General features: G+C 33.6%; 1 protein-coding gene across 3 annotated transcripts in view; it reads right to left on the bottom strand.

Annotated features, from left to right (window-relative positions):
• Nucleotides 1–12,095, bottom strand: part of LOC309876805 (dermatan-sulfate epimerase) — a 196,191-nt gene that overhangs the window by 89,908 nt on the left and 94,188 nt on the right. For all 3 annotated transcript variants that reach the window (XM_082757540.1, XM_082757538.1, XM_082757539.1), the window contains exons 7-8: nt 7,660–7,834; nt 2,575–2,672 (exon numbers count right to left, since the gene is read on the bottom strand). In XM_082757540.1, coding sequence (XP_082613666.1) covers nt 2,575–2,672; nt 7,660–7,834 — 273 coding nt within the window. The remainder of the gene's footprint in view (nt 1–2,574; nt 2,673–7,659; nt 7,835–12,095) is intronic.

The raw sequence follows: 12,095 nt of genomic DNA, 5'->3' as shown, positions 1-12,095 counted from the left end.
AGAACACAGCTAAAACTTAGCCCTAGAGAAATGGATAGGATTGATAAGCAGTTCAGCCACTGAACTTTTCTGAACTTTTCACTGAACTTTTTTTTTTTTTTATTTCACATCATTTTCCACAACAAATTTATTCACAGAACAAAATTTATTTCACTTACTGAATGCTTTTTTCTTAATTTCCTAAAGAAACCCTTTGTGGTTTAAGAAAATGTGTCCACCTATATTTTTTTTCCTGTTTCAAAGAAAAAATGTGGTAGTTCTGTTTCCCTCATAAATTATGTCTGATGATTTAAGAAAAGAGAGGGTGCGAAGCACAATGGCTATTTTCCTTAATCCAAACTGGCAAAAGAAAGAAGCTAGATGAAATTTGGAATTTTCAGTAGTTCTGAAATGAAGCAACACATTGGAAATTGTAAATCCAGCTCAAAAAAAAAAAAAAAGTATCAGAAACTCCCCCATGCACTGTTTTAGAAATGAGTTGTGTTTCTTGGCATCTGTTGCAACTGTGTGAAGTTATCAATGCCTGTCCTGAAGCTGTAGGTTTGTTGCAAGGAACACAGAGGGACAGCAACAAAAGATTCATTATAAAAACATATTATTTTGGTCATTTTCTTATATGATTATTCCTATTTTGGTGGTTAAAACTTCATGTACTCTTAAACAAGCTCTTCACTATTTCAAACTGTGTCTCCAAAAGCCTGTCATGCGTAATTATGCATATGCCTATATGCATAATTCTTTGCTTTGAATGTTCAGATTGGTCTTTCAGAACAAACCATTTACTATTCATTGGGTACAAGTTTATTAAAAAGATGCCCACTAACAAGTTAATAGTAATTATTTATCTAATGATTGCTTAGATATATTTAGATATCTATCACTTATCTTTTTATATAGTCAGGTCTCCAGAACTGAAACTACACTTTATTTTGCAGTAATTAATCACACTTTATTTTGCAGTAATTTTGCAGCATACACACTGAGTGACCAACCCTCACTTGAGTCTCTTTGTAATGTTAAAATACAAAGTGAATGAAAAACAGCAAGCTAGTAAGAGGTCTCTAGGGAACACTGTTCCTGTTTAAATGCATAAGAAAGTAACAGCTTCATGAAAATTGGTACTAATCTAATAATGTGATGAAACTAATTCTACACTATATTTCTTAATGGAGACTTTTTCCTCTCTTCTAACCTTGTTTGCACAGAAAACTTTTTGCCTGTCTATTAAATTTACTGAAACTGGCCAACAGGTTCAAAAGTTACTAGCTGGATTACTGACAGAGAGACACAGCAGGATTTCCTTAGGAAATGAGGCTAATAAGATTGTTTAAAAATATCCGAAGTGGATTATGTCTTATTTTCAGTTTTCATGCTATGAAATTAAATAAAATATTTACAGAACTGAGCCTTTTTCACACTTTGTTTTTACTTTTTATTCTCATTTCATAGGAATAGTTTCAAATAGTTTCCCTCCTGAGTTTATTTATTCTAAAATTGTCAACTTGCAATTTCCTAGTTGTACTAAACCTTTAAAAATTACATTTAACATTTATGTTACTTACTTTCCTATATAAATAGATCAAACATTAAAATTCAGTTTCAATATATATATTTCCATATATATTGTTTTACTCTTACTATAAAGGTTCCACAGGCAAAATTTATTTTGGGCTGGAATAGCTGATTTTCCTGTCATAAAATGCTAAAACACAGTTCAATATATGCTGACTTATGCTATTTTGGATATAAGATTCATTTTCAGGTAGCCTTTAATCATCGGGATATTTACTAAAATGTGGAAAAAATAACTGGCTTCAGCCATGTTTCTATTGTTATTTGTAGTTCAACACATACTGTTCTTGTCAATGGCTTTTGTTACAACCTTAATTACCTAATGGACAGCATTAGGTTCTCAAACATGCCAAACGCTTCAGAATGTTTTAATTAAATTGAGTACAGGGGCACTTCCTTTTTGCCTACTCTGTTGTGATTTAGCCAAAATACACATTTAATACCGTCAGGTTTCCATCATAAATCGTTTCCTTTAACATTGCAATTTTATTTGTACTGTTCTTTGAACTTCCTTTAAATTCTTCAAATGTTTTTAGTATGTTTTTTTTTTTTACCAGAACTAAACTTGATTTTCTGAGTATGATCTTGTCAGCACAATAAAGAAAATTATTCTTAATTTTTCATTAATATTGCAATATCTGAGCCTCAATACCATTTTAAATTAGTCACAGCTCTGCCTTTTCATTGTAATTAATTTCTCAGTGCTCCTCAGTCTTAAGAATTTTTTTTACTACTATCTCTAGAAGAGTCTTGTGTAGAATCCATTTGAATTTTAACTGCTTTTTCCTCTCTTCCTGCCTTGTTTGCACAGAATTTTTTTTGCCTGTCTATTAAATTTACTGAAACAAGCCAACAGGTTCAAAAGTTGCTAGCTGGATTACTGAGACACGTTTTCAAAATATGTTGTCTAAGTGATTAGTCTGTTTCTGTCCTCTCACTTTTTTTTTTTTTTTTTTTTGACAGATGTAAGCAAATGAGAAGGGAATCATGACTGCTACTTACCAAGAGTTCGGAAAGGTCTTTGGTTTGGGGTATGGGAAAAGAAACCAGGTTTTAAAGCGTTTGTGATCACAATGTCAAAATACTCTTCAAAATCATTCCTAGAAATCAAAGGAAATTAAATTAGCTAAGATGCCACTAAATATACTTAAGTATATTAATATACTTATATACTTATAAAAAGACTTAAGAAAATAACAACAACAACAACAAAAAATCACTAAGGAATCTTCTGACACTTTTTTTTTTTTTTTCTGATGTTTGTTCAGTGTCACTGCTGCTCTTCTGTACTGATGTAGTTAAAACTGAAAGGACAGCTGGACTGAGAACCCACAATACTGTACCTTCAGGATTGTTAATTATTTGTAAAAAGAAGTTTCTTGGACCAGGGAGTTTTGAAATATCAGGACAAAATGTAACAGATGATATAGTTTGATCTCAGGTGACAGCATAACTACAGATATACGGAAGGGTGTAAAAAGGGGTTTTCTTTATAAAACATGAATACATGAAGTCAAGTGATTTACTTACAAAGGGAATTTCTTAGAAATATATTCTTCTAAATCTGGATTTAGGGGTTCCATATACTACAAAAAATCCTAATTACACCATTTCTGTCCTCTCTTTCCATTTCCAGCAGAGTGTCCTACAGTTTTTAACCACTGATCTCTGATTGTGAGAGGGAAACAGTTTTGTTTTATTTTTTTTAACTGAAATGAGTTATCTGTAATGGAAAGGGTGCCTAGACTGAAAATTTCACATTTCTCTTCTGTTGAACTCTGAACTTTTGAGACTGTAACAACCAGAGCTAATTCTTGCAGGACCTGCTTGGAGTGGTGTGCTGGGTCCAAGGTGATTATGGCCTCACCCTTGTTTCTAAACACTTTGTTTAATGGAGTATTTTCTCTGATATGACTTCCATCTTGCATCTGTGGAGCAATCCAGGCCTTCTTGTTGATTTGTCTTATTAAAATATTTCCCCAGTTGAAACTGTGAAGAATAGAAGTTTCTGGACGCTAATCCTTACTCTCTCCCAGTTTGAGCAGAAAGCTCTTAAAAGCTCCACATCTCAACTCTGAGAAACACTAAGGCCACCAGGGATCAAAGAGCATTGCTTCTGTCAGTCTGGGAAAAGGGGACACTTTTTTTTCTGCCTTCTTTCTTCTCCTTCCCTCACGCTGGGGAGCCTGTGGGAAGAAGTTAAAGCTCCTTTTGGCCCCTCACAGAGCCCCTTCAGCGCTCATATAAGAGCTTTATCCTGGGTATAGAGAGGTTAGAACAACTAAAGATACCACATACAGAAGAACATTTAATCTGGTATCTGTATCTGTTGTATAAAACCTGTATAAACCCGTAAAGCTTTATTGCTCATTCAGTACTCATGAACTTTCTACCTAACAGCCTTTACTAGCAGTCATATTGTTCTGAGAAGATATGTCTGCATATCTTCATATGTCAAGCAATGAAGTCTGATTTTCTATAGCTTTGTGTAGTATACTTAATTTCATGATATCTATCCTACCATGAGATGAACTATTTCTTGAGGTGCCGGTTATTCCTATTCTAGGAAGGGTCTTCTTTATTCTAAGACCTCATTTATTATATCATCCATCTGGGAGCTATAGCAAGAAATAATAAAAATAATGCTTACCAGCAGGTTTTGAAGTTACTAAAATATAAAATCAGGCAAATGTTGCTTAAAGCGTGATTATTTTTTCAATATTGGAAAATGTAAACATTTCCAGTTTGTGACATGTATTTTACTTTAGTAGAAATGTTTCTTTGCTTGTGTGACTGTATTATCTATAACATCTAAAAAATGATGAATACTCTTGCAAGGAACACAGAATTCACAGATGGCAAGTCCAGGATAAATAGAAGCACTAAAATATTATCAACAATTGAAGAAGCTTATTGGAAAAAAAAATCTAGCTAACCGTGTCATTTTCAAATAATCTACAATTTTCCATGAGACTGAGATAACTAAATTCAAGAATGGTCTCCCTATGAGGTTACCTATGAATTTTTATTTTATTCTCTAAATTACATTTCAGCCTTAAAATGTCTTTATATTTCCTTCCTCCAGTGAAATTTTAGTGTTGTTTAATTTTCTTTCTTTTAAAGATAAAGAGTAACAAATTATTTGGAGTATCCAGAAGCTTAACAAACAGACATAGCTTTTGTGCTTAAGTATCAACAGAAGCTTTTCATTCATAACGTTTGGCACAAATGACGTTTCAACAGGTAAATTAAGCATGAACTTTCAAAATAAAGCCAACATTTCAGGAGTATGATGAAGACTTGTGGGAACAATAACTAGTTCTTTGTGTAAAACATTTGAAACAGAAATTAGTCTTTCACAAGATTTGGTTAACTTTTTCTTGATTTGTTGAAGAAAAAATGTTTTGTGGGGAGAGATGTTATCTGTGGCTGTTTTTGAATCTTGTTAAATTTCATGTGCAAAGCTACTGATTTTATGAGTACCTACACCTGTTTTTACATTACTGTGTAACATTATTCATGACAAAATTTGTTCCAGTTACTGTTTGTGATTGGAATGGTGGCCTGTGGTTACAGTAGTAGTCAAAGAGTAGGATGTATCTCACATAACTCACATAAAGCTATCTAAAAGTAGCATGCTGAATTCACTGCTAATGGTCAATACAGAGCCAATGGGGAACTATCCACACCCTTAGAAGGCAATTCATTCTATTCATTTCAGACATTATTTTATGGTACAGAATGAATTGTTAAGGATGATGCCCAATGTTTTCTCTCTGCTAACCACAGAGGGTGTCAAAATCCCCAGCTTTAAAAATTCATAGCTTTTAAATGGCTAATACTGATGAAAAGGTGAAATGACATGCTGCTTCAGTGCCTATGAATAGACTTAGCTTTAGGTGTGCTCCTGATAACACTGTAACATTCAACTACGTTGACAAATGTTTTTATTGTAGGTAAGCCTGAAAAGTCACACCATGATATTGCTACTTGCGTGAATGAACTTGTACTTGCTTCAGTAGGCTTACATACCTTATACATGGATCCCAGCAGTATGTGTATGATCTGGCTGGAAAACAGTTCTTATTTTATCTCAAAACCAGATTTTCTCCTACACTTCCTGTTCCTTACCGAAATGACTTTCAGTTTAAGGACAACTTGGTCAGATGAAAGCAACAGGGATACTTTGCTCTTTAAACAGTAAATGATACACTTAAGCAAGTATTTCCCACTGCTGATTTTATGTGGACAGCAATTTCTTAGCCAAGGGGGAACTTTTTCAAGAAACTGCCAAAAAGTTAACAGTTCCAAGATAGGAAAGAGGTTGAAAATTCACATGCATCTCCATTTTTCATGTTCATCTTTATTTATTTATTTTTATTGTTTTGGAGGTAATATTATAATATTGATTAATTGAAAAGAAGTAGGGAAAGAAATGTAATAAAGGAGTACATGGAAGAAATTCATGTACTGTAAAAAATAAATTCATGTTGCTGTAAAAAAGAAAAAAAGAAATTTAAAAAAGAAATTCATGTTGCTGTAAAAAATAAAATGCAGTTACTCTGGCAAAATTAAGGCTGAGGCAATAGATAACAGACATGAATCTAGGATATATTCCAGTATCAGAAAAAACAGCAAGGGACAGTAGATTCTCATCATTTGATACAAGAGACATTGAATAAACAACAAGAATAGAAAGTTCAGAATTATTTTCAGTAAAAAAAAAAATAACACAACAGTAAGATTTAATGGACAGCGGAGTACTCAGTCCTCCAGAAGATGTGTTTTGGAAGCTATTTTGCATGAGTCACTGAAAAACGTGATGGTAGTAAACACTGTAGAATATCTTAGACTCATGAGGAAAGAGACAAGGGATCTCGTATTTTTTTTAGTGGAACATCTCTTCTGCCTTTTGAAAGGCAAGCAATCCTCTCTGCTACCTTTCTTACTGCCTACTAACAGAATCTCTACAGATGCCTTAAAACTTATGAAACATAATTCACCAAGGAAAAGAAATCCAAAATCATTACATGTGGCCAATGATTTTAGTTTGGTATCAAAATTTCATTCAGAAACACACTAGACAGATCTACATCAAAAAGCTAATTCACAAAAATCTTACTTAACAGGAGAATTACTTTTTGAAAGGAAGTAGATTTCACACTCGAATGAATAAATAAATAAATAAAATGTACATGCAATGCATTGAGAACTGACACAGTTGATGCTCCATTTAGCATTTAGCCCAGACAGTACAAAAGAGAGGTGATACTGGTGGGACTGGTTCTGGGAGGTTGCTCTGATTTTCACCTTACCTGAGGTTTTCTTACTGTGCTGCTGTATTCACTTTGCTGTTCTCCTGCATATCCGGAGAGCCAAGGTTGGCTCACATTGCACTACTTTGTTCCTTTGATTCACTTATTGAATAGTCTCACCATGTCACCCACCTAGCTATTAGCATCGCTGATTAATTCCTTTCTAGGGGTGTAAGTGGTAGTTCTGGCTGCATTTCACTGAATTCTGCTTGACCAGTCATGTTCTTAAAATTACAGACGTAAAGTAATTGTTGTCATCAGCAACTGCAAGTCTCAACCAACTGCAAAGTTTTATCTCTTCTGCTGTGATCTGCAAATACACATTCCTAATGAACAAACATCACGTGGAAGACGTTGTTAGGAAGAAGTATTTGTAAGGTTTTCTGTGCACGTTTGATGCAAGGAACTGAAATATTGCTACTACTTAAGCTCATCACTGGAGAGGCACAGACAATGTAGCAAAAATTCAGATGATGTCCTCAGTTATATGTTGGCCTGAAAGATATTCCCTGACATCTTTAAACCCATTATGATGCCCAGAAAAGATGTAGGATGTAAGCATGCTGTGGGTCAGATACAGCTCACAGACTCAGAAATGAACTGAGGTTTGTACTGAGTAGCTGTTACACTCTGTCTAGAGACAGACCCAACAGAAACCTCATATCCAAATGATTTACAACACATAAACAAAGTCAAATTAACTTCTCTATATCTCAGCCTTATCTCCAGTTGATGTCTGTCTAATATAATTTGAAAAGGACATTTCACTTACCCAAGAATATATTCACACAGGAGCCTGCAATAGTCACTGTGAGAACTGGTAATTAATAGCAGAATCTTCCCAGCACTCTTCAGTTGTTTTAGCCACTTTTTTACAGACTCGGGACATCTTTGTAAGTATTTGTCTGGATGATTTTTCACTTCTGGGAAATACATCCCACATTCTTCTAAAAAATAGAACAAAATTATGCATTAACCAATCCTGCTCATAAACCACTTAATCCACACAACAAATATCCTTTTATGTGCAAACAATAGGATTTAAAAAGGCAAAGCAAAGTTTAAAAATTTCCCTTGGTTGTAACTCAATATAAACAAAAAACAAAGAAACCAAAAGGATATGTTGTAGCAGAAATAAGTTGGTAATGGCTTTTCTATTATGGAATTTTCACAGTTACTTTATTTGATATTCTTTTACTTACAAGAGTAAATAATGCCTAAGTTACAGGTGATATCTTACACAACAAATAATGACTTTCTGTTGCCTTTGCTCAAATTTTGGATAGCAAGTTTGTGATTTTAAAATTAGTTTAATGTTTGTTCAGAAAATTGTAGGGATACAAAATCCCCAAGAACATCTGTTCAGTTTCTTATGCTTTATTTTAGCATTGTCTGATGAATAACATTCATGTTAATATTCTTGCAGTTTTCACAACTAGCATTTTTTCTGCGAAAGGCTGATAAAACAAGCTGGCAAAAGTCACAGGTATGTGGAATACTAGGAACAGATGCAAAGAAAAAAAAAATGATACATTTTCCAACATCAGTAACGCTCTTTTTGCTAAACATAGCAGAAACAGAATTTTGCAAATACATTCATTAATATCATGTCAAATAAAGATGTACCAAGTTAGTTGTCAAATTAACATTAAAGTTACCTTTTTTTTTTGCATCATTCCTACGACTTAAGACTACGTATTTCCTCTGTGCTCAAACTTTCTGTAACCAAAAATGTCAAGCTAGTTAAAGGTCTAAAAAGAAACATAGTAATTATATAGATAGAAATGATACCAAGTGTGTGGCTTTCAGTCTGCATGTGCTATAGTGTAATAAACATCACCAACACAAGATTATTTTTTTTTCTAGCATTTGTTCTATATGCAACTGTCTGTGGTCAACTTTGCTGAACGATTTAATAAATCCCAGACATTACTTAGCCTTCTGGTATGTGAGTAATGCTATTCTCAAGTTTGAAAAAATAAGATTTAAACCACTTGAACTTCAACTATTTAATGAAAGAGAGAACACGTATGGTTGAAACAGTAGTATCAAAGAGAGACTGAAAGAAATATACCAAGTTTTAAATGTAATACTATTTCATGAGTTACACATTCAAACATCTAAAGATAGCAGGAAAAATGTCTCCCAGAAGAAGTTTTAAATTGGCTGTTATCACTACAGCTAGACAGGAGGTAAAAATGTCTTATTCTGTACTGTGACTTGACAGATTCCCTTCCAAAAGTTGCCGAGTAGGCTGCTAAATAAGAGGAAAATCCCTCAACCAAAATCTATCAACTTCTAACCAGGTCACTTTTTCAGTTTTTCATAGTATTTACGTCAGGACGTGTAACAGACTTTACTGGGGGATATAAGCATGCCTGCACCTAGCATTACGGGATGCCATGACATTTATCTTGACAGCTAGCCAAGAACAAATATTTTATTATTTTATTTTATTTTATTTTATTTTATTTTATTTTATTTTATTTTATTTTATTTTATTTTATTTTATTTTATTTTATTATTTCATTTCATTTCATTTCATTTCATTTCATTTCATTTCATTTCATTTCATTTCATTTTTTATTAAACAAAGCAGATTTACCAAGGAAAGTTTCCTGTGGTGTTTCTTGCCCCTCTTTCCTGGAATGTGAATACTGTTTGGGGTGAGCAATATAGTTTTTAGTAGCAGAAAATGCATTTTTTTTTTCCCCAGAATTATCATTAGCAATTGTATTTAATGTGCTACGTAATGACAATTTTTATTCTTTCTCTCTTTTTTTTTGTGTGGAATATGCACATTACACAAGAATGAATGGGGACACACACTAAGTAGGTTTGACTTTGGCTCTCACAGGCTCAAACATTTGAAGAAAGATGTTAACATTCATTTATATATGTAGTTATCCATCATTATTTTTCCCCTAATGTGAAAAAGATATGAACTTTACTGCTGGACACACTTTGTTGTTTTTTTCCTTATCAAACGCCTCCCACTCTGAGTGGACTCTTCTTTGATGTGTATCTAATTTACACACTTTGAGTAAATTTAAAGAACACTATGTTCTTTCTCCATGCTCTGTGATTTATCTGCCTGATAAATCTGTGATTTTTTTTTTTTTTGTTACATCTGAAGTGTAAAAGGTCAACAACTTTGGATTCAACAAATGAGGTGAAAGAGAGTCTTATTCTAGTTTTCTATCTAGATCCTTAAGCCCAATTGTTAATTGCAGGCAGACAATGAATCAGTTCTTGACATGGGCATTTGAAGTTTGCTTCTGGCTCTTTGCTGTATGAGACAGAGATACTTTGGAAGAACCCTCATTAAAGCACACTGTACTGTAATTAGGTCGACTTGGGTCAGGAAAATAGATTTAACTTAATTCCTAACATACTATTGAGTCTGGTGAATACAGTTTGGTTGAGTATAGACTTACAATCTTGCACCAAAGCTTGCAAGATTTTACTGAAATCCAGATGGAATAAAAGCTGAAAATCTTGCTCATTATCTGACACCAAGAGCTGTCGTTGAGGAGGAGGACAACAGAGCCACAGGCACCTTGTTGCCAAAAATAATTGTGAACGTTTAAGCACGATAGAGAAAGAGCATCATGTTAAGCCCCCACAGTCAAATGGAATGATTTGACAGTGAGAAATGAAGCATTTTTTCCTAAGGAAATGCTACCACTATGCCATACGTTGTACTTTATTTTTTATAAGGCATAATCAAACCATAAAATTAATAAGAAAACTCTACTGAACAAAAAGTTAGTAAGCAATCAAAAAAGAAGTAATTTTACTGGAGCCAACACAGGAGAAGAGAAAGTAAGTTAGTGCTAATGAGTGTGGTTTTGTGCATACAAACATACAACTCTCATTCTGAAAAGCAGAAAAGTAATTCTTCAGACAAGCGCCATTCTTAAGAAATAAGTCATGTCTCTAGCCTGCAGTAATTCTTGTAGACCATCCAAGTATCAAAATACTCTTTAAAAATGGAACTATGAGCACCCTTTAGAGAAGCTTTGGTGGCCCTCAAATTCACCGTATCAAAACAAGGGATTTACGGTGACCACCAGATCTACAATTGACCACTCGCTATCTGCAAAGTGTCTAAAACAAAATCTTTCTTTTTATCTATTTTATGAATACCACTTACTATGTAGTTATATGGATATTGACATGTATTAATACCTGCTCACAAATCAGTGAGAGCAAAACAACAATAACAAAACAAATGTCCCAGCTTTTACCTCAAGTGTTTCTATATAATTTTCAGATATGGTACATATACCAAAGTAATCTCTGGCTCTTTGGCTGTATAAACACTTTCTCCAACTGTAGAAAACAAAATAAAACAAAAAAAAACCACCATAACAAAAATGGAATCAAGAAGACCGTTATAATCAACATCACAATCAATATATTCATCTGACTGGGCTTTTTAAATAAAACTTAATCTAATGATGTGGAGCAGGAAGAAAATGCCTATGCATTTTATGTACTACTTTGTAATTTATAGATGTCTGCTCTGTGTTGCCATGGAACAAATGCAGTTTTTCAATTTCCAATCTTGTTGTTAAACAACTTTAAGTCTATGTGAATTCTCTGAAATACAGCCTAGGATAACAAATTAGCAATTAACCTCTGCAGAGATTTATAATCATCTTCCAAATATGCTTTCAAAAATACTAATTGTCTTTGCAGTCCATTAAATATATTTTCAGAAAATATATTTCACTTTTAAGCAGGAGACAGAAATATAAACAATTAAAGTTGTCTAGAACTGCCACATGTTAAAACACTGCCAGAAATTGCTTCAGAGCCTCTTATCAGATCTACTTCATGTCATGTTTTCAAAGTAATATAACTTCCTCTATGTATAGTACCATAAGATCTTTTAGTGTCTAGTTTGAGGTTTGTTTTTCTTGTCTAATCTGACACTGTTGATTGATCAAGATGTTCTTTGCACCTTCTTGCCATATAGCTTAACTGTGTGTAATACAGCTGCGATAATAAGCGTGACAGGAATTGTATACAGCTGGAAATGCAACCCCCAGACCAAACTCAGAAAGAGCTTGCGCAGTTGTTGCAGGGACAAGCAGAAGTCCTCCAGCACAGCACAGACAATTAATGCGCTCTTTAATTCAACTGCCTTTCTCTAATACAGTCATAAAATTACATTACTGAAGCCTACAGTTTGATGTTCCA

Source organism: Aythya marila, assembly GCF_965140915.1.
Source record: "Aythya marila genome assembly, chromosome: 3".
Classification (NCBI taxonomy): domain Eukaryota; kingdom Metazoa; phylum Chordata; class Aves; order Anseriformes; family Anatidae; genus Aythya; species Aythya marila.
The sequence above is the reverse complement of the archived record's forward strand: the minus strand, read 5'-3'. Positions and strand labels throughout refer to the sequence as shown.